Genomic DNA, 20,845 nt, shown 5'->3' on the forward strand with positions numbered 1-20,845 from the left:
ACTCCTGAACACTCAGATGGATGAAGCAGAACACCTTGTCCTGGTACAGTCCTCTCTCCTCTTTAAAGATCTGTGTGAACACTCCTGAGTACACTGAGGCTGCTCTGATATCGATGCCACACTCTGTCAGGTCTGATTCATAGAAGATCAGGTTTCCTTTCTGCAGCTGATCAAAAGCCAGTTTTCCCAGAGACTCCATCATCTTCCTGCTCTCTGGACTCCAGTGTGGATCTGTCTCAGCTCCTCCATCATACTTGACCTTCTTCACTTTGGCCTGAACCACCAGGAAGTGGATGTACATCTCAGTCAGGGTCTTGGGCAGCTGTCCTCCCTCTCTGGTTTCCAGCACATCCTCCAGAACTGTAGCAGTGATCCAGCAGAAGACTGGGATGTGGCACATGATGTGGAGGCTTCGTGATGTCTTGATGTGGGAGATGATCCTGCTGGCCTGCTCCTCATCTCTGAATCTCTTCCTGAAGTACTCCTCCTTCTGTGGGTCAGTGAACCCTCTGACCTCTGTCACCATGCCAACACAGTCAGGAGGGATCTGATTGGCTGCGGCAGGTCGTGTGGTTATCCAGAGGCGAGCAGAGGGAAGCAGTTTCCCCCTGATGAGGTTTATCAGCAGCACATCCACTGAGGTGGACTTTCTAGGGTCAGTTAGGATTGTAGTTTTGTGGAAGTCCAGAGGAAGTCGACACTCATCCAGACCATCAAAGATGAACACAACCTGGAAGTCTTCAAAGCTGCAGATTCCTGCTTCTTTGGTTTCAGTAAAGAAGCGATGAACAAGTCCCACCAAGCTGAACTTTTCCTCTTTCAGCACATTCAGCTCTCTGAAAGTGAATGGAAATATGAACTGGATGTCCTGGTTGGCTTTGTCTTCAGCCCAGTCCAGGCTGTATTTCTGTGTTAAGACTGTTTTCCCAATGCCAGCCACTCCCTTTGTCAGCACTGTTCTGATTGGTTCATCTCTTCCAGGTGAGGCTTTAAAGATGTCTTCCTGTCTGATGGTTGTTTCTGGTCTGTCTGGTTTCCTGGATGCTGTTTCAATCTGTCTGACCTCATGTTCATCATTGACCTCTGCAGTCCCTCCCTCTGTGATGTAGAGCTCTGTGTAGATCTGATTCAGGAGGGTTGGGTTTCCTGCTTTAGCGATGCCCTCAAACACACACTGGAACTTCTTCTTCAGGGTGGATTTAAGGTTACGATGACAAACTGGAGCTTGAAGTTCTGAATGAGAAGAAAAATAAACACTCAATTCCAAAAAGAACTAATCTTTAAAATATGTTGCTCCATCTTCCATCTCTGGAAAATGTTCATTTATCCAGCAGCTTAAATCTTTAGATAAATCCTCTTACTGCTCTGCAGACGGTCAGCCAGCTCCTCCTGCTTCATTCTCCTCAGGAAGTCCACTGTGATCTTCACAAATGCCTCTCTGCTGCTGCTCCTCTGACTCTCTAAGCATTCTGGGTAATCTGGACTCAGAACCTTCTGGATCTTCTTCAGCTCGTTCTTCACAAAAGTGATGATGTTGTCCTCCAGCAGCTGGAACAGAATATTTATGAATGAGCCAATCAGACTGAAATCATGGAGCCAAACATCAGATCCATGTTGGACACACTGACGATCCACTGGTCTACAAAGAGCAGCATGGAGATGACTGTGAACAGAACAGATGTAACAGTAGTTGTTGTACATGTACAGACCATAAATATGGAGTCCAGCTGTGTTTGATGCTGCTGGGCAGACTGACCACTGGGAACCTCTGAGCTCTGCTGGTCCACTCTGTGGAGGAACCATGAAGGATTAGATCAACACAGGATAAAGATCCAGGAGTTTCTGCTCAAATAACTTCATCTGAATCAAGTCTGTGAAGTTTTAAACTCTCAGATTGTGAACATATCAGTAATTTTCAGTCTGTTTTCATGGACGTCCTTTCAGTGGTGATGTCAGGGATGATTTTGAAGAAGCTCATCAAACTGAACCATCAGCAGATCACTGCTCCAAAACCAGAACATGATCCGAGTCTCCCTCCACCACCAGAACACCAGCTTTACTAACGTGGTAGATCAGTGTAGTACAGATCAATAACTGATGAGTCATTTGATCAAAATCACTGAGTGCTTCACGTCTGACCCTCTGATGCTTCTGTAGACATTTTGCATATTTAATGAATGTCTGACAGTTTTACATTCATTCTATGAACACAGTGGAAATGTTGTGTTATAGTCTCCATGTTGTTTCCAGCATCATAAATTCTTAAGTTCAGAAAATTAGATTCTTTCTTCACAGCTGAAAAACAACAACATTTATTCTCTATTGAAATCTGCATCGTCCACTCCAAAGGTCACAATCTGAAGGTAACATCTGGTTTTGTTCCCTGTGGTTAACTCTGAGCATCAGTATGGTGGGATTTATCCACTACATCCACACCACTGTGGTTCAGTGTTGTCCTGATGGAGTAACAGCAGCCAGTATGATCCAGGCTTTAGCTGCTGGGTCTCTGTGTGACCTCTCAGACTGTTTAACAGATCAGACACAAAGAGAATCAGAGCAGCTCTGTTCTTTAAAGACAAACATGAACCCACTCAGGTCACACTTTCCCCACAGATATGAGCATCACTGTCCTCAAACAGCAAATGACCAAGTCGAACATTTGGATCTTTTCTCTTTCATTGTTTTCTTTTTAATGGATCTTTGTAACAATCTGAGGATGTTTCAGGTCATATTTATCCAGGAAACACAAACATGTAAAGGAGTCATCACAGCTCTCTGACCTCGTTGCTCCAGGTTCACCACTGAAGTTTGGATTTCGACGTTTGGACCGGTCACTCCTCACAGACGGACAGCTGGACCCTGCAGACTGTGACCTCTGACCTCTGCAGACACAAACATGATTGAAGCAGCTGTGATCACACAGACTGCAGATAATGCAGCTGTTTCCTGTCAGTAACATCCTCTTAGATTAGAGTTCAGCTTTTTACAGGAAAACTGGACAAAACTGATTTTTGTTACAAACTCATTTTCATTTCCTCTCAGCTCACAAACACAGTCAGACAATCAACCAGAGTCAACACTGATTATAATGTCAGTGCAGAATTATTTCTGTTACTCAGTGAGTTCAGCTCTCTGACCTCGTTGCTCCAGGTTCACCACTGAAGTCTGGATTTAGAGGTTTGGACCGGTCACTCCTCACAGACGGACAGCTGGACCCTGCAGACTCTGCTCTGTCCTCCTCTTCCTCCATCATCATCTTCAGTCAGTCTGAGAGGTAAACCACAAACACTCAGTGAGTTCACATTAACAGGAGGAACTGACCTCTGACCTGTCATGTGACCATGAAACCAGGTCAATATGTCTGTAGGTTCAGTCATCCAGGTCATGTGATCTAAGGAGCTTGGAGAGAAAAGAGACGTCTTTAAGTTTCTGGAAGACGTTTCATCAGAGAAGCTTCTTCAGCTCTAAAACCAAACGGTGGAGAGTCCCAGATATTTAAACCTGAGAGGGAAAGAAAGCATGTCGCTGACCCACCACTGATGTTATTTCAAGGAGGAAACTGAGAGCCTTTGCACCAGGAGCACAAACATCAGCTCCAGCAATGATCCACTGATGTGTTTTTATTCCATGTATGAATGTTGTTATTGACAGAGATGACGTTTGTGTGTCAGTGATGCAGTGACTGTTGTTGTTACCTGTACAGGCTGGTTAGACTCTATGAAACAGATCATACAGATCTCTGCATGTTAGAAGAGACTATTAAAGGTCATGAATGAGACAAAGGCAGGGAGGCGTCCTTTACAGCTAAACAGCAGAGTGAGAGAACAGCCAGCACCTCTACATTTATCACATTATACAGCACATGTATGATACTGACAGGGATGAGAAGAATTTAGTGATTCTGATCCCATCATTGATATTACTTATTGATTCTCAGTAGCTCTGCTCTGACAGTCACCACCATCACTGAGCAGCATATCAAAGACATTTGTGCACATTAACTGCATGTTGTGGCTCAAATGTTTGTGCATGTTGGAGGCATTTCCTCTTTGTTGTGATCAGTGTTGGTCATTACTCAAAACAGTCATTATTACACATATTACACAGAACACTTTAATTAAAAGTAATGGAGTACGTTACTTCATTACTCCTCATAACATTACTTTGATGTTACTGTGTAAAATGAACAAATGAGCATGTAACAACATAAAGCTGAGGTACAGCCCCACACACCAACACAGATCCTGATGAGGTCACGTGATGTTTCTCTGAGTGTTTATGAACACAAATCAAAGATGAAACAGCACAAAGACTATGGGCTCAAAATGTGGTCATAAATATTTTGTATGTGTAAAAAAGATTTGTGCGTGCGTAAAAAAGATTTGTGTGTGCGTAAAAAAGATTTGTGCGTGTAAAAAAGATTTGTGCGTGCGTAAAAAAGATTTGTGTGTGCGTAAAAAAGATTTGTGTGTGTAAAAAAGATTTGTGTGTAGACTTAGAAAATTAACCCCTGCAAGTTACAAGTACGGATTTTGACCCTATTTTTCTTCCTTTCATCTGATTGGTCAATGTCATGTCAATCACAAATGTAACAATCCAATCAGAGAACAGATGGGTTTGGCTGTCGAGGGGCGCTTTTTTTGAACTGCAGGTCTTTGAAGGGAATAAATGCCCTTTTACATGCCAACCCAGCGTTTTCCTTCATCACCACGAAGGAAAACAGTCTGTGGTCGTCCGAGTTTGGTGATTTTTATGTCACAGGTCTACGTGTTTAATACAGGGACTTCCACAGCCTTTTCAACAGCGCTGCGGACCGCGGGGTGGGGGCGGGCAGTGTTTTTGAAATGACAGTCTTCATTACAAAGCTTTCTTCGTTATGAATTAGCATACATGTTTTTATTGAACATTTGAAGAACCAGCAAAAAAAACAAACTCTTGTAGAGGACATAAAGTCAGAGATAGAAAAGACAAGGAGCAGGTGCATCTAGTACAGGTAGAGCTGCTGCAAAAACCCACAGAGCTCACCAGCCAGCGTAACAAATTCTGGATCCTTTGCTTTTAGTTAGCAGTTAGCATTAGCAGCACATCCTGCGTCTGATGTGAAAGGACCTTTATGCTGCGCACTGTGACTCACAGTAATGGTCCTGGGTCAGCCCTGACTTTGTGTTAAACTAATCCTAAAGTAATAATGTTATTTCTAACCACTGATATACCACAACTTTTTCCTTTCAACAGCTACTGAAAGTTAGGGGACCTAGCTGCTATCGGATATTTATATAGAGATCCTCCAGCTTCAAACTGTATCACCCTTCAAGGACCTGCAGTTCAAAAAAAGCGCCCCTCCGACAGCCAAACCCATCTGTTCTCTGATTGGATTGTTACATTTGTGATTGACATGACATTGACCAATCAGATGAAAGGAAGAAAAATAGGGTCAAAATCCGTACTTGTAACTTGCAGGGTTTTTTTTCTAAGTCCACACACAAATCTTTTTTACACATACAAATCTTTTTTACGCACACACAAATCTTTTTTACAAGTACAAAATATTTATGACCACATTTTGAGCCCATACAAGACACTTCAAAGTGATTCTACTGTAGAAACATGAACAGGTAGAAACCTGCAGCCTGACTGCTCATCACTTTGTTACCTGTTCAAGTTCAGCAGCAGCAGCTCACTTTTTCATTGTGAAAACAAAAATGTCAAAAACCATTGCTATTCTCTATAAAACAAAGCTGAACAAAAAATCATTACACACACTTTATTGTACTCTGTTGCTTCCATATATGACTTACTGTCTGGAGATATGGGCTAATGCATATAAAACGAACACTCTTCATATTTTCAAGTTACAAAAAAGAGCTATAAAAAACCAACTAACATTTTGTTTATTAATCTGAATACCCTGAAATTTTATGATTTAGTTGAATATAAAATGGCACAGATAATGTATAAAGCACAAAATAACTTGCTTTGCCCCAGTACTCAGAAGCTGTTCAAAGTCAGAGAGAGTCAATATGACTTAAGGGGAAGAGATTTCTTTAAAAAAAAAAAAACAAGATAAGGACAAATATAAAGCAGAGATGTGTTTCTGTTAGAGGAGGTAACCTGTGGAATAGTTCTGACAGGGATTTAAAAAGGTGTAGTTCATTTTCCTTGTTTAAAAACATGTTTAAGCTTATGTTGTTTAGCTTAGCTTTAGCTTAGTGTTAGCATGCTGTGTGGCTAGCTTAGCGTCAGAGCTCTGCAGGTGTCTCGTGTGTAAATATTAATCACAGTGACAGTAAAGGAGGTAAAGGGCTGTGACGTCATCACGTACGCTGCGTCCTCTGTGGGCTCTGAGTGAACTCAAAGTACAAACTACAAGTACACAAACACGAACGTAGCTCAGAGTGGCGGACACACTCGGCCTCGTTGGTCCAGCTGTGAGTCCGTTACCGTGAACTATGGAGCGGCAGATTTGTGCTGAACTAAGCTGCACACAGCTGATGTTAGCCAGGAAACATTACACACTGACTTTAATGGAGAGACCGGAAATACAAACACACACAGTTTGTTGTGTGAAGAAATCAAACACGAGCTGAACAAACAGTAAAGTTCCTAAAGACAAACTGTTAAAGGAGGAAACAAAGCAAACTTACAGTTTCTTCACACACCAACAACAAGCTCCACTCCACACCTGGACACTAAACACGGACACACAGGTGAGCTGCTTCCTGGAAGGAGGCGGGGCTCCACCTGAAACTCAGCACAGGTGGGAGGGGCTCAGCTCTGTGTGTGCTGATGTGTTAACTTTAAAAATATGCCGTCTGACTGCTCAGACTGAGTCAGAGTAAAGTTCACATGCTGACGTGTGGAGACATGAAACCTTGTTGTAGCTGCAGGTGTGAACACACTGATCCCAGATCAGCTCTGCTGTATTTGTAACATGAACATTTCTGCTGCAAAGCTTCAAATGTTCAGCATGTTTCTCTGTTTCCAGTCTATAGATCCAGTCACACTTTCTACCTTCACCTGTGCAGTAAAGACTGAGAGCAGAGCTGAAAGCAAGCGTCCAATCAGTGAGCAGCATCAACACCTGAGCTTCATTCAGACTCTGTTATTGAAGATGTTGTTGGTACAAAGTTCATCTGCTGCTCACATGAATCCATGAAAGATTTATTTCACTGAATGTTTCTTCAAAGCTCATTTCAACCTGTTGAAGTCATGAATGAAAGTGCAGACTGAGAGTGGATCACATGATGTTTGAGGTGTGTCATGTGACATGTTCAGTATTGTCACACATGTCTAGATTGTCCCTGATATCATAGCTGCTCAAACACTGATGATTATATTTGAAGAATTATTCCTGATGGCAGCAAAGTTTGAATGGAGCTCTCTGTCTGTGCTGATTTGTCGCCCTCTGGAGGTCAAAGCACAAACTGCATGATGTCACTGTAACCACCACAGTGACAGGAAGTGTTTTTATGACTGAAACACTGAAATGATGCTAACGGCTGTCGTTAGGCTCACTGACAGCAGTGCTGATGTGTTCATGTCAAACACTGGCTCAGGTCAGACTCCTTCATCCTTCTCCAGCGTGAGGCCGCCCTCAGACCCACAGGAGCTCTGACCTTTGACCTCCTGACCCTAACCATTTTAGTCTTGTTGCATCTTTAAATGCAAATCCATCCAAACTGTAGCCGAGCAAAAGAAGCTGGAAGTTGTTCTATGAATGATGTTGTTGAAGGAGCTTGGAAAGAAAAGCGTCTGGACTTCTTTAAGTTGCTTGAAGAGGGACATGGACGTCTTAACGCCCACTCACATCCTGGGACATTTGATCACAGGAAATCACATGATAGCGTGGGGCTAGATCTCACAATGGGTTCACCCAAGACCTTGGCTGATTGAGACCCACACCCGTTTTCACGGAGGAGGAGGAGTTTCACATCCTGAACATGTGACAGCCTGGTTTAAAGGGACCAAAAGTAACTGGACACCTGATTCAGTTCAGGTTTATTCATCCGCTCCAAACCACAGCAGCAGTCACCTCCAGGGAACCAGCTGATCCATGTAACTAGGGACAGACCACAGCCCAGAGCACTGGTTCGTGATGTGTTTGTGGACTGTAGGTTGTTTGGATAGAGATGAGATGTACTCAGCAGTCTGTCTCTAATGTTTAATGAAATGTTCTGAAGATGATAATAACTTGTGATTTTCTTTTGAATGAATCTTTAATCGTGTTGTAGGGCCTCTGACTCTCATGAAGATTTTCACATCAATGTGCTTTTCACAAAGATATTAACAATGAAAATGACGTGCAGCCCTGAACTACTCATCCGTTAACTCAGCGGTTCCCAACCCCCGGGTCACGGACCGGTCCGTGAGTCGTTTGGTACCGGGCCGTGAGAGTCGAGGCTCGGTGTGAAATTGATGGTTGATAGGTTTGTAGCATAAACCTGTTCGCTGGATCGTTCAATCCAGCTACACAGCAAAGCAAGACACGAGTAGTTCTTTATGTTTCTCGTGCACGGGAGAGAACTGGACCAATGCCGTTCCTTCGCTTGACCACAGTTGCTCTCGTCCGTTCCCTCGTAACACTGTTCTTTTATTGAGGTTACACGAACATACATAGGTTCATTAACATACACGTGAACAAAGGTACCAGTCTGTATGTTATGTAGGTGTGTGTGTGTGTGTGTGTGTGTGTGTGTGTGTGTGTGTGTGTGTGTGTGTGTGTGTGTGTGTGTGTGTGTGTGGAGTCAGAGTGTGACCCCATAAACGACTTCCCTAAACCTGCTGGTCTGGAAGTCCAGCAGTTCATCTAAACAAAAGGCACTTAGACTAAAACAGACATCCTACCACAAAACAATAAGAAGGTAGCACCTCTCCCATGATCCCAGGACGTGGGTGTGAATGCCAGAACACTCTGGAGTCACACAAAGTCTTTAAAGACTACTATCATTACACAACTGGTTCTACACCTCTGAGTATATATGGTTAGATATTCCCCAATAACAATGACAATGATAAAATATAAATCCAACAATGGTTTTCAGTGTTTTTATCGTTAACTTCGTTTCCCTGGGTCTTTTCCCGTGTTGTAGTCGTGTGTCTTATTTTGAAAGAAATGTTTACGCGTTACCATAGCGACCAGAGAGCATTAAGGGTGCAGACAGGTGCATCCAACCAACATTTTATTTTCCCTTATTTGATTTATGGACCTAACTGTATGAACTGGACTTTGGCTTTAATGCTGCTCCTCTTCATCATTGCTGTGTTGCATTTCCATCATTCTGCTGCTGGATTCACTGCAGGCTTTAACAAACACTCCTTTGGGTCCAGGCCCAGCCACGTGTTTGTAAGCTGCTGTGCTCCTCACAAATAAAGCCTGAAGCAGCTCAGACTGTTAGAAGCAGCACTGAGCCCTGTTACAGTTATAGTGTTAGAGCAACGGCTGCAGCCTACAGCATTTAAACTAGCTGACAGTAAACACATCAGTCCAGATGTTACCACATTACTTTGTGATGCTGAGAGTTAAAGGAGACTGGCTGATTAAAATCCCATTCCTTACATCACCGTCCTCTGCTCTGACTGCTTTCATTTAATCACAATCAGAATACTTTTTTGATCCCCAGGGGAAATTATTTAGGTTACAGTGCAGCAGCACAAACAGGAACAAAGACACAACACACTAAGTAAGAAATAGCACAATATACACAATATATACATGCATACATATGAGTCACTTATAAGTAACATGTGAGTGCTGGGGTCTATGACAGCAGGCAGGTCTGTATTTATGTCCAGGCTGACATGAACAGCTAGTAGTTCAGGGTTCAACACTCAGGAAAGTGTGTGACCTTCCACACTGACAGAAGATGCTAAACATGACTTTAAACTGTTGTTTGTTAAAGCCTCACAGATCTGAGAGCAGGGCTCAGTGGGTACATGAGCCTTTATACATGAAGGCTTTCTGTTTCCAGGAGAGGAAACATGTGATCCAGCTGTGTTTGGTCACATGGATCTGCTCTGCATGGATCACCTGACTAAAACATGTTGTTGTTATTGTTCTTACAGTCTTAAATCGGTACATCAGGTGGGTCACATGACACCCGGGGCTGACAGCAACATCTTTCCTCTTTAGAAAGCTGCTCTCTGTCCCAGGAGCTGTTGTCACAGTAACAGCAGGAACAGGAAGTCACACGCTCTCTGCTCTGTGATTGGCTGCTTCTTATCTCAGCTTCCTGCAGAGGGTGGGGTCTGCTGATAACGCACACCAACAGAAGTGTGACTTTCACTTCCTGTTTATTGCTGTTGTTCTTAAAGCTCTCAGGCGATGCTGCAGCGCCCCCTGCTGACACAAACTCCTCCCTCTGTCTCAGAGGTCACAGGTCAGCCTGCTGCAGAGGGTCTGCCTGTTCATGGACTTCCTGTTACAGAGACGGGTCTCAGCGTCAACACTGGTTTCTGATTGGACGGTGTGGAACCCCAGCTTCCTCCAGCCGAGTGATGTGTGGATTCATCACTCTCTGTGGATCAGTGTAAGTCTGTGTGTGGGTCAGCTGCAGGACTTGCTTGACCTTTGACCCTGGCAGACAGAGCTGGTTACTGCTGTGTGACTCCTGCCGTCGCTCCACTTTAAATTTTACTTAAAATAAGTCCTGACATGGCCCCGCCCCCTCTGACCTGCTGCTCCTGGATGTGCTGAGGACACAGCGGAGGCTCAGAGGGGGCGGGGCTTTTCCCGTGGCGGTAACCAAACTGCATTAGGTCACTGCACTGCCAGTGTTTAACCACACCTCTTCTGACTGACCTTTGACCTCTGACATGTTGATTTGATCCTTATTTAATGACGTCTTTTATCTAGTGATTTAATTCTGTGTATTTATATGTGATGGTGTTCCTGAGTTCAGCCTCAGCTGATATCCACAGACGCTCCTATTGGCTGGTTTTAAAAACACATTTTTCCATTAAAGAGACTCTTTTAAAAACACGTCTGCCTGAAATTCACATTTCATTTATTTTGGGGGATTTTAACAGAGAGATAGAACTTTATGAATCCCTCATGTTTATCCTCCAGGAAATCCAGTTTGTAGCAGCAGAACACCGACAAACTTTTACACAGCACAGAATTAGGATATCAAATAAAGGGGAATAAGAGAACATGAATATAAGCATAAATATGTACATATATACACAGACCTCACACAGAGACAGCAGCTACACTGTGTGTGGATGTGATCCACAGTCACAGCTGTGGGTTTCAGTCAGTGTGTCTCTAACTTCATGGTCACATTTCAAAGCTTATTGGAGCCAGAAGATGTTCAAGTAAAAGATTTATTGCTGTACTCGTCTACCAGGATAACAGGAGGTTCATAAAGCTGTGTCATACTTCAGCTTTACATCATGCAGTAGTAGTTGTGTCCCTTTGTGTTTATTAGTGTGTTCACACGTCTACTTTAACTTCACTCTTAGACTTAGATTACATTAGTCTTGACACAGCCTCTGCCACCACATTAGATCAATTGCTCTGGGCCCCTTTTATCAGCTCCATCACCTAGTGGGGGTGGGGGGTCATAGTTTGGTCCCGCCTTCACTGTTGTGATTGGTGAGGGGGTAGGGACAGGCTTAGGGCGTCGGGGGGTTCCCCGGAGGCATCTTCCTTGGGGGGCTCAACCCTGGGTAGCGGTCACGTCCGGTTGGGGGCTCTGTTGGCTCTCAGGTGACTGTTTCCTCGCGGCTGCGTGCAGCGGGGCTAGGGGAGGGTCTGTGCTGACGGACGTGGGTTACTGACCTGGCAACCTGGCTGCCCCTGGGTGGGTCCGGGATGGGCGTGAGGTTCTGGGGGCGCTCCGTCTCTGGGCTGGGGCCCGGGCCGGGCCTCGGGGGCTTGGGTCCTGGTTGGTGTGTTGCCGGGGTTGTGGGCGGGTGGGTGCATGGGGGCCCGGCCCTGGAGCAGGGTGCCGCCGGTGCGTCGAGCCGCCTGGGGGGCTCTTCAACTGGTGGGGGGGATGGTCACATCTTGCAGGAGCTTTCTTCTCTTCAGGAACTCTCTGCAGGAGGGGGAGATACAGGAGAGGTGGAGGAAGATCTCAGCCTGGGCGTTTACCGTCTTATGTAGTCTGGAAGATGTGTGGATGGTGGGGTGGGTGCAGTTTTCTCTGTGGTGGGGTTGGGTGGACTGTCCAGGGCTCTGTGGAGCCGGAGGGCGCTACTGCACTGGGCCCCGGTCTGATGGGCCTGGGCCCCCCTTCCCTGGCGGGTCGCGAAGGGTGGGAGTGCCTACTGGGGTCAGCGGGGGAGCTGGCCCCAGGGAGGGGTTACCTGCCCCTCCCTTCCTTCCCTCCCCATCTCCAGCTGCCTCCCTCTTCCCGCTCCTCCACAACCACTCACACATGCAGGGCCTTGGAGTGGGGGTATGTCACCAGGGTGCAGAGGAGGCTACCCCCCCCCCTGTCCCCTTCTGGCTGCCTCTGCCTCAATTTTATCCCACAACTTAGACATTCACATTATTCACACTCTCATTACACATACATATAGGATCTTGGGGGTGGGCACAATCACGGAGTCCAAATTACCATCAGGGTGTACGCCTCACCCCTGACGTCGTTGCCCACCTCTCAATTTTAAATACACTTAGTCATTGAGGGCTAGCAGGAGGGACTATGCGCTTACCTGCTGCTCCTTGGCAGGTAGCTCCATGCCCTGCTGGGTTTTAATTGCACCTTAGAACACATATGCATCAACACTACAATGAGCGGGTGGAGGGAGGTTTGGAGTCTTCTCCCACCCCAATTCTCTGCGGCCTGCTGGAGTGGGAGGGCTAGTAGGAGGAGTTGGCCGTCCGACTGCGGTCTGGGGTGTGGGGCCTCCCTGCTGCTGCGGAGTCGGGGTGGTCTGCCTCTCCCCACCGCAGGGAAAAGGGTAACACCACCTGGGTCTGGGTGCAATTCCCCCCTCCAGGGGCGGGGGCACCTAGACCCGGTTTGTAGAGTACGCTTGGGGAGTGTGATTGTGTGTACAGCGTCTCTTTATGTCTGTCTCCACGTTGGTTGAGTGTGGAGTGAGTGCATATGAGAGCATGAGGGTGGGAATGGATGTTTGTGTCTGTGTGTGCCTGTATGTCTGTGTCTATATGTCAGGTTGGGTATCAGACGCCACCTCTCTGGGGACACCTCAGGCCCTCCAAGGTTTGGAGGCCTATCTCCACCCACCACCACTTCCCCTGCCGGTGGCGGACTCCCTCAGGTGTCGGTGTGTTGGTGGTTCTTTGTATCTGGGGGTGGGCGTCCGGGTACACACCGGCTCACTCCTTGGCGGCCGCTTGTCGGGGCCTGGGGCCTGGGGCTCGCTCGGGCCCCTTTGGAGGTGGGGTGCCCCCGGCCTCTCGGCCTGGGGCTCGGTCACTCAGGCACAGCTGGGGGCCGGCGGAGCTCACGGGCGCGTCACTGCAACTCCCCCTGACTTCTGCTCCGCGGCTGCTGGGCGAGCCCTCATCTGGGACTCTCCTCAGCTCTTTCTGGAACAGTGGCGCGGCTGCCCCTCTGTTGGTCTTCCATGGTCTCTTGTGTTCTGGGGGCCTCTGGATGTCTGGAGTTTTGATCTCCTCCATACCCACTTCACACCCTGGAGGACGGGGCTGTGGCCCCCCCACACTCCCTAGCAGATCATTACATGGAGAAACCTTTGGAATGCAAGCATGCTGATCCACACAGGTATGCACACATGGGTATTCACAGACGCGGACTAAAGCTTTCTTGGCTGCTGCCTCAAAGCACACTGTGCGCTGTCTATCTTGCGTGCTGCACAATATCGTTTATTATTTAGTAAATATTGATATCTATGACTAGCTAGTTTATTGTGATGGTGCTTTGTTTTCTCTATTATTATGTTGCTCTTTGTTGTTTGCTGTCTCCTCTGTTTGTTTTTTTTGTTTGTTTTTTTTTTCTCCATACAGGTGACCCAGGAGTTCTTTTTTTTTTCTCTCTCTTCCCCCCCCCCTTCTCACCGTCTCTTCTCCCCTTTGGTTTTCTTTCTTTCTCTCCCCCTCTTTCTCTCATTCATTCCCCCTGTCCTATTTATTAAAAAAAAAAAAAAAATGACAAAGGATGCACTGAAGCTCTGCCATCACGTAATGTCGCATACTGCTGTTTCTGATGTCATTTAAAAAAAAAATAAATAAAAAAAATAACTTCACTCTGTAATGAAAGGATTCAAATCACTGATAAATACATACATGCTGACTCTGAGTCTCAGTGAAGGAGGAAAGGATGGATGAAGGCAGCCTAGTGTGGGTCATGTGTGTCCAGCAGTCATCCAGGGCCTGGATCCATCTGTAACAGGAAGACAAAGTCCAGCCTGTAATCATCCTATCAGGCACAGCGTTTCCATCCAGCATCCTGACGACGCTAACAACCCGTCAAACGTCTCCTCTGGTCCACAGAAGTCACACTTCCTGTGTCATGTTTACCTTTTTAAGTGTGCTATTCAAGCCTGTGTGACCAACTCTGACTCTCCAGATTCCATCCTGGTCTCTGCTGCAGCTTCTTCTACACGACTGTTTTCTGTATAATAATATCTGCCTTTCCCGTCTCTGTCCCAGTGTGCCTGCCACTCGTCCTTCATCTTTACCTTCATTATACTCTTCACCTCACTTTCACTGTATTTTATAGTCAAACCTGCACGACTTCTTCTTGCTGCACCTTTTTAAACTTATCGTCCTGTTCATTGCATCAACACCGATATTCACAGGGAGCCATAAGAAATCCACTTCTATCCCTCTGTGTTTGATTCTATACAGTAAATGAAGTATATCAAAAACAATATGTTGCCTAGAGTCTGAAGACATATCACCTGTGCTCACTAGCACGCTGCTAGAGTCCCAGCAAACCACATACCTCCATATTAGTGCGTCCTCCACCCAGTTCAAGCCAGTAACATCACTACCAGCTCCCAGTATAAACTGCCACATCATCTGTAATTCTTTTACTCATCACCAAACTTATTTGTGGGAGAACAAATGCAGCAGCCGTTCTTTTATCTGACAGTGTTGACGCATCAGTAAATATCCTCACATGACCTGAGGACTTTCCCACTATATGAACCTGCTTTTAGTCGCCCCTCCTCCCTCGCCACAAGCTTCCTTTACAACATAACTTATAAAAAACAACTTTATTGACAATCAGCAATAACAATTACAGACAGTCTAGAAGGAGAATCACATGATCAAGGAGCAGAAGTTTATGGTTTTAATAGCTTTTACATTTTGGGAAAGTTTTAAAAACATTGTTGGGTTTTCTTTCTAAAGCGTTGAAAGGACGGCTTTGCATCAGAAAAGTAAGATCAGCAAATGAATCCATTAAAGTTCTTTTGCCTTGTTTGCAAAAGAAGCCAAACAACATTTGTGTTACAAAGAGAGACTTCAGAACAGATCAAAGATCACAAACATCAGGCACTGATGGAAACAGCCAAACACAGAAACAGAGGCACCAGCAGGTGAAGGAGGCCTGTTGTAGAAATGACTCTGAGTGCTCAGGTAGAAACGCATGAAGAACCAGTGCGTCTAATATTTGGAGACCAGTCTGTGTTTGAGCGTCCTGGATGAAACACAGATCATGTTGCAGAGCGAGGACGTCGTCTTTCCTCCCGAGTGTGTAACTACAGGACGTGTGCAGCAGGTTTAATCGTCCTCCTGACAGTTACTGATGAACGAGTCCTTCAGGGAGGCTCCAGGATCACTGTGGCTTTTACCAGCTGCTGCTAAACTGAGAGGTGTTGCTGCTTCATGTGTGAAGATGTTTGCATGGCTTTAACAGTGCAGACGTTCCTCATGTGCACCCATTTCATATGTTTTATTGTGATGTTTAGTAACATCTGCTTCCCTCCTTCAGGCAGACGATAAAGTGAGCTCAGCCTTAAACATGTGGAGAGAACGTTTGACCGACAGTCCTGGGACGACTGCAGAACAATGGTTTGTTTTTAATGATAAAGTTTCATAATGGAAATAAATGCTGAGCCTGTTTCATGATGTTGGCCCTGCAGCATCAGGCAGGATTAATACTGTAACAAACGTGTGTCACAGTTATAATGACTTTAAATGAAGACTTGGGTTGGATGGAGATGTCAGCTGGATTTGTGCTGACTGTCACTTTAAATGTTTTCAGTTCAGCTTCTAAATCTACTTTTGTATAATGTTTGCTGAGTTTTGCACTTCATGACGCTTTTAAGAAGAGCCAATAAATCCTGACTTTACACAAAAATAAAGGTTTAATGTGTTTAGTGTGACAGTGGAGGAGAGCGCACATAATAAGAGTCATTAACAGAATGGTGACAATTATAATCTGTCTCATTTTAGGAGCAGCTCACAGGCACAACAGACTACAGAGCAATCAAAGCACCAGTTAAACGTCCATGTGACCGGCTTACAGCCAATGAACAATCAGTCCCCACTGTCCCCACCAACATCACTGTACTGGAAAGACTGTGCTGCCATGGTCAGAGATGAACTGGTACTAAAATGTAAGGCAGCTGATGTGTGTGGCCTTAGCAGCACAAATGCATCACGGCTGCAACGCTGCAGTGTGTTTAAACATTTGAACATTTCTGTGGCTTCAAACCAGCAGCTGCTCTGTACTCAGTCGTGTTTGTGTGTCTGTCAAAGTGATTGTTGTCTTTAAAAAGCCTTTTGTGTTGAGTTTTGTGAGCAGTGCCGAGCTTCTCTGTAGTCTAAGCTGAGTCGATATATTTGATTCCATGTTTGGTGTGATTTTCAAAGTCAGCAGCAGCAAACCCATACGGTAAAAAAATACATTTTTCCTGGCCAAAATATATTTCAAATATATGGTAAATATATTTTGTATTTGTGATGCTCCAAAAAAATATATTTTTGAAATTGAAAATATATTTCTTTCAAACCAAAATACATTTCAAAACATATTTTAGGGTGAAGAAAATACATTTCCAACCTTACAGTAGAATGTATATCAAAGTATCCTTTATTTAAAATATATTTAGTGCAATAATGATGATAATGATAACAATACTAAAAGTAACATGTTTTATGCACATCTGCAAAAAACAGTTGGATTCAAACAAAACAGAGTCAAAGGTCTATCACGAATTAGGTTGTTTATTCATTTGCTTACAGTATTTCACATTACACAATATCTCACTATAATGTAGCGTTCATTGACTTTGAAATTATCTGTCAGTGATACAGTAAACAAGATACAACAACTGCTATGTACACTTTAGTTTTTGACAATATATACAATTTAGTACTTAAAGGAACACACTCCACTGTTTTGGAAATAGGCTCATTCTCCATCTCCCTCAGAGTTAAAAATGCAGCGTCTTCTTTCTAGATCCGTACGTTAATAGGGCTCTGGAGCGTGATCTTACGGGATGGGGCGTAGCCAGGATTTTTGGTCAAGGCGCCATATTAGCAGGCCAAACAAATGCTTGCTGTGTGGTCGGTTGTAATGTTAGATTGCACTACCGACAAAGGAATAAGCTTGAAAACAGGCTCTCTTTTCATTGTTTCCTCACCTGGAAGCATCATGAGGGAGCTTATGTGTTGGATGTTACCAAAAGAAGGCGTCTAGCCTGGATAGCAGCTGCGAGACGAGCTGATATTCAGTTCTCTACCAGCCACAGATATCTGTTGGTGTGCTCCAGTATTTTCATTCAGGTAAGTTCTAAATAAGTTCATATTATTATTTATAGCCTGTTAATTTTATTTTCAATGCGCTCTGAGATCATAGCACAAACTTAGAACAAACATGCAGAACTACCTTCTATTTATAGAGTTGCTAATTATTTGGCATTATTGCAACAAACCAGCCTATGAAATGAATGAAACAAATCCTGACTGGGTTCCAACACTACACATGGGGCACTACGAAATCCCTGCTTCAAACTACATGCTACATACCACCATGCCAATCAGATTACTTCTTCCATGTGAGGGTAAAAAGGTGACCTTCCTGGATAAGATGGCAAAGGTTTGCTGCGTTTTGGTGAACATGTGCCCCAGTGTGGTAGTAAAACCAGGGAAAAATGCTCTTGTTAAATACTCTTAAGTCTTGTGCTGTTTATGTAGTGATAAGTTTTCTTTTTTTCTTTTTTTTTTTTCCTTTTTTCTCTTCTTTTTTTTTTCTCCTTCTCTTTTTACAGTTGCAGAAACATATAGGTGATTGCTGTAACGTATGTTTTAATTTTGAAATTAAAGCAGCCTTTTTTCCGTTAAAAGGTTCTTTGTGAGGATCAATCCAGACATGGGAACAAAATGCCCTGCAAAACTTGGTACAAGCCGCAAGACAGGTCGTGTCGTAAAGAGGAAGGTTACAAGAATCAGCCCTCGGATCACCACCTTCCTCCAGCGGCTCTCTGAGTTTGAATGGAGGACTTCCAACTAGGTAAGAACAGAGATGATAATATCTTTTACATAGCTGATAATTATATACATACTGTACACACATCCATACAACAGTATGAATGATCTCAGACAGATGTGAACAAGTGAATAACCTGAGCAAACATGAATATTGATGATGTGTCTTTGACAGGTGGTGATAAAGACTACGCTGAACCCGACCATCCTGGCAACGGAAATCTAAATCCCATGTCACATTCTATTTCCTGGGACCCACTGATAATTATTACATTTTGTAAATGAGTTTTGTTTTACAATTGTAATAGTTTATTTAATGTTCATGCTGGTGGGTTTGTCCTGTTTTTAGTGGAATGAAAAACTGTTTTCCTTAAAAAAATCAGACAGAAAGGTGAAGGACTGTGTAGTTTTCATGTACGCTTCTATTTATTTTGGTTATTGGCATTGTTTTTATTCAGTTGAAAAATGTTTTTCTTGTTAAAAAAAAAATCAACAATAAATGTTGGTTTAATTCACTATTCTGAGACTACTTTATTTTTTTATTTTTTTTGTCCCGTTTGGATCTATAGCCATCAGAATTGTTGTCTTGAGGCCAAGAAAGATGGCAAGCGGATTTATTTTACCAAGTGGATCATCATGGCCTTGCCATATTGGTCCATTTGATTGACCTTTATTATAATTATGAATTTATTTTATTTTCAGTTGCAAACGGGACAGACATGACTGTGGGACAGGACAGGGGGAAAGAATGAAAGAAAGAGAGGGAGGGAGAGAAAGAAAACCAAAGGGGAGAAGAGACGGTGAGAAGGGGGGGAAGAGAGAAAAAAAAACAAACAACAAAAAAAAAACTCCTGGGTCACCTGTATGGAGAAAAAAAAAAAAACAGAGGAGACAGCAAACAACAAAGAGCAACATAATAATAGAAAAAAAAGCACCATCACAATAAACTAGCTAGCCATAGATATCAATAGTTACTAAATAATAAACGATATTGTGCAGCACGCAGGATAGACAGCGCACAGTGTGCTTTGAGGCAGCAGCCAAGAAAGCTGTAGTCCGCGTCTGTGAATACCCGTGTGTACACCTGTGTGCATACCTGTGTGGATCAGCATGCTTGCATTCCAAAGGTTTCTCCATGTGATAAGTGATAAGTTTTCAAAAGAGACAGTAAATTACAGAATGCTAGTAGTGGGTGATATTATACAAATGCTGTCATGATTTTATGTGAACATTTTGTCATTTGTAAACTATACATAACATTTTTTCTACATTGTAACTGATGTGATGTTCGACAAAGTGCTTTTAATTCAAAATAGGCAAACATTTCTTTGTTTCTTTATTCAACTTTTGAACAGTGGTATTTAGTAAGTACATATTCAGTAAATGCAAAGTATTTACATGGCCCCCTAAATTAAAACACTATGGGTTATTCAGAACAGAACTATGCTTGGAAAAATATTGTCCCATCAGTTGATCCAACTCCTCCACAGTAGCAGGTGGAACTTTTCTTTTTTGAGGATGGCTTCTTTTACCTGTCACTACAGATGGTCTGTCTATGTTTTGATCAAGAACCTTTTTTTGGGCAGCTGAAGAGGAGAAGTCTATCTTATGGCCAACCTCTGGCTGTATCTTGGTCATATTACCCAGCAAAACCCAGTATGCAGGTTCATCTGTAACAGTCCTTGTGCCACAGATCCTCACTGTTGCTTCTACATTAAACAGAAGAGCAGTGACATGGCTGCAAGTCTCCACGACTCTAGTCATACAGCTGCAGTGGGCGGCTTCAACCTTCCCTGTGATGCTCACAATGACCTGTGGCTGCAATGCTGCAATTCAGTCTTTAAGAGTGCAGGACCTAAAACACACACAGACAAAGTTCATTTAAAGACAAGAACTTTAATAAGCCAAGTCCGACACAAATGTGTTTTATTTACTTTCAAATCCATTTATCATAAATGTAACAAATAAAGTGTTTTTATGTATCCATCTATAGAACGCTGCATGTTATATTCTAAATCTGCATGTTTCTTTTTAGAAACCTATCAGCAAAAAATGAACCTAAAGTATGTAATGCAAGGATGTAATCACTTTCAAGAGGGAGAAAACATAAAGTTCGACTTTAAGTGACAACTATGGACACCTAATATGACAAGCAGATTCTGCAGGTCATTAATCAATGTATAAAACTAAAACAGAATGTATTTTTAGTGACACAGGACACAAACAAGGAAGCAAGATGTGTAATTAGGATTATTTATAATAAATATGAATTAATTAGGGCAATTTCTTTAACCATAAAGAATAACTAAATCCTTCAGGACAATGTCACATCAATGCACTGAACTCACTATGTTATCCCTCTAACAGAGCCTCTACATGTTCTCACTGTAATTTCCCCCTCACGAATGAATTTTTGCTAGCACTAATTTGAATGTTGGGGGGAATCAAACGCATTTTACTCGCAGTACT

At 43.7% G+C, this 20,845-nt stretch overlaps 3 protein-coding genes across 4 annotated transcripts in view; 2 read left to right on the forward strand and 1 right to left on the reverse strand.

Annotated features, from left to right (window-relative positions):
* LOC145419328 (protein NLRC3-like) overlaps positions 1-7,226 on the reverse strand; it is a 32,721-nt gene extending 25,495 nt beyond the window's left edge. The window contains exons 1-7 of one of the 2 annotated variants that reach the window (XM_080296997.1): positions 6,645-7,226; positions 3,329-3,399; positions 3,138-3,267; positions 2,781-2,882; positions 1,710-1,788; positions 1,362-1,548; positions 1-1,233 (exon numbers count right to left, since the gene is read on the reverse strand). The exon at positions 1-1,233 is cut by the window's left edge and continues 562 nt beyond it. In XM_080296997.1, coding sequence (XP_080153123.1) covers positions 1-1,233; positions 1,362-1,548; positions 1,710-1,788; positions 2,781-2,882; positions 3,138-3,256 — 1,720 coding nt within the window. In that variant the 5' untranslated portion in view covers positions 3,257-3,267; positions 3,329-3,399; positions 6,645-7,226. The remainder of the gene's footprint in view (positions 1,234-1,361; positions 1,549-1,709; positions 1,789-2,780; positions 2,883-3,137; positions 3,268-3,328; positions 3,400-6,644) is intronic. The other variant, XM_080296990.1, reaches the window with a different exon arrangement.
* Positions 1-20,845, forward strand: part of LOC145424239 (uncharacterized) — a 382,435-nt gene that overhangs the window by 204,274 nt on the left and 157,316 nt on the right. The window lies entirely within an intron of this gene.
* The window catches only part of LOC113011576 (protein NLRC3-like), a 471,371-nt gene that overhangs the window by 67,916 nt on the left and 382,610 nt on the right, over positions 1-20,845 (forward strand). The window lies entirely within an intron of this gene.

This window comes from Astatotilapia calliptera, chromosome 3 (assembly GCF_964374335.1).
Source record: "Astatotilapia calliptera chromosome 3, fAstCal68.1, whole genome shotgun sequence".
Lineage (NCBI taxonomy): Eukaryota > Metazoa > Chordata > Actinopteri > Cichliformes > Cichlidae > Astatotilapia > Astatotilapia calliptera.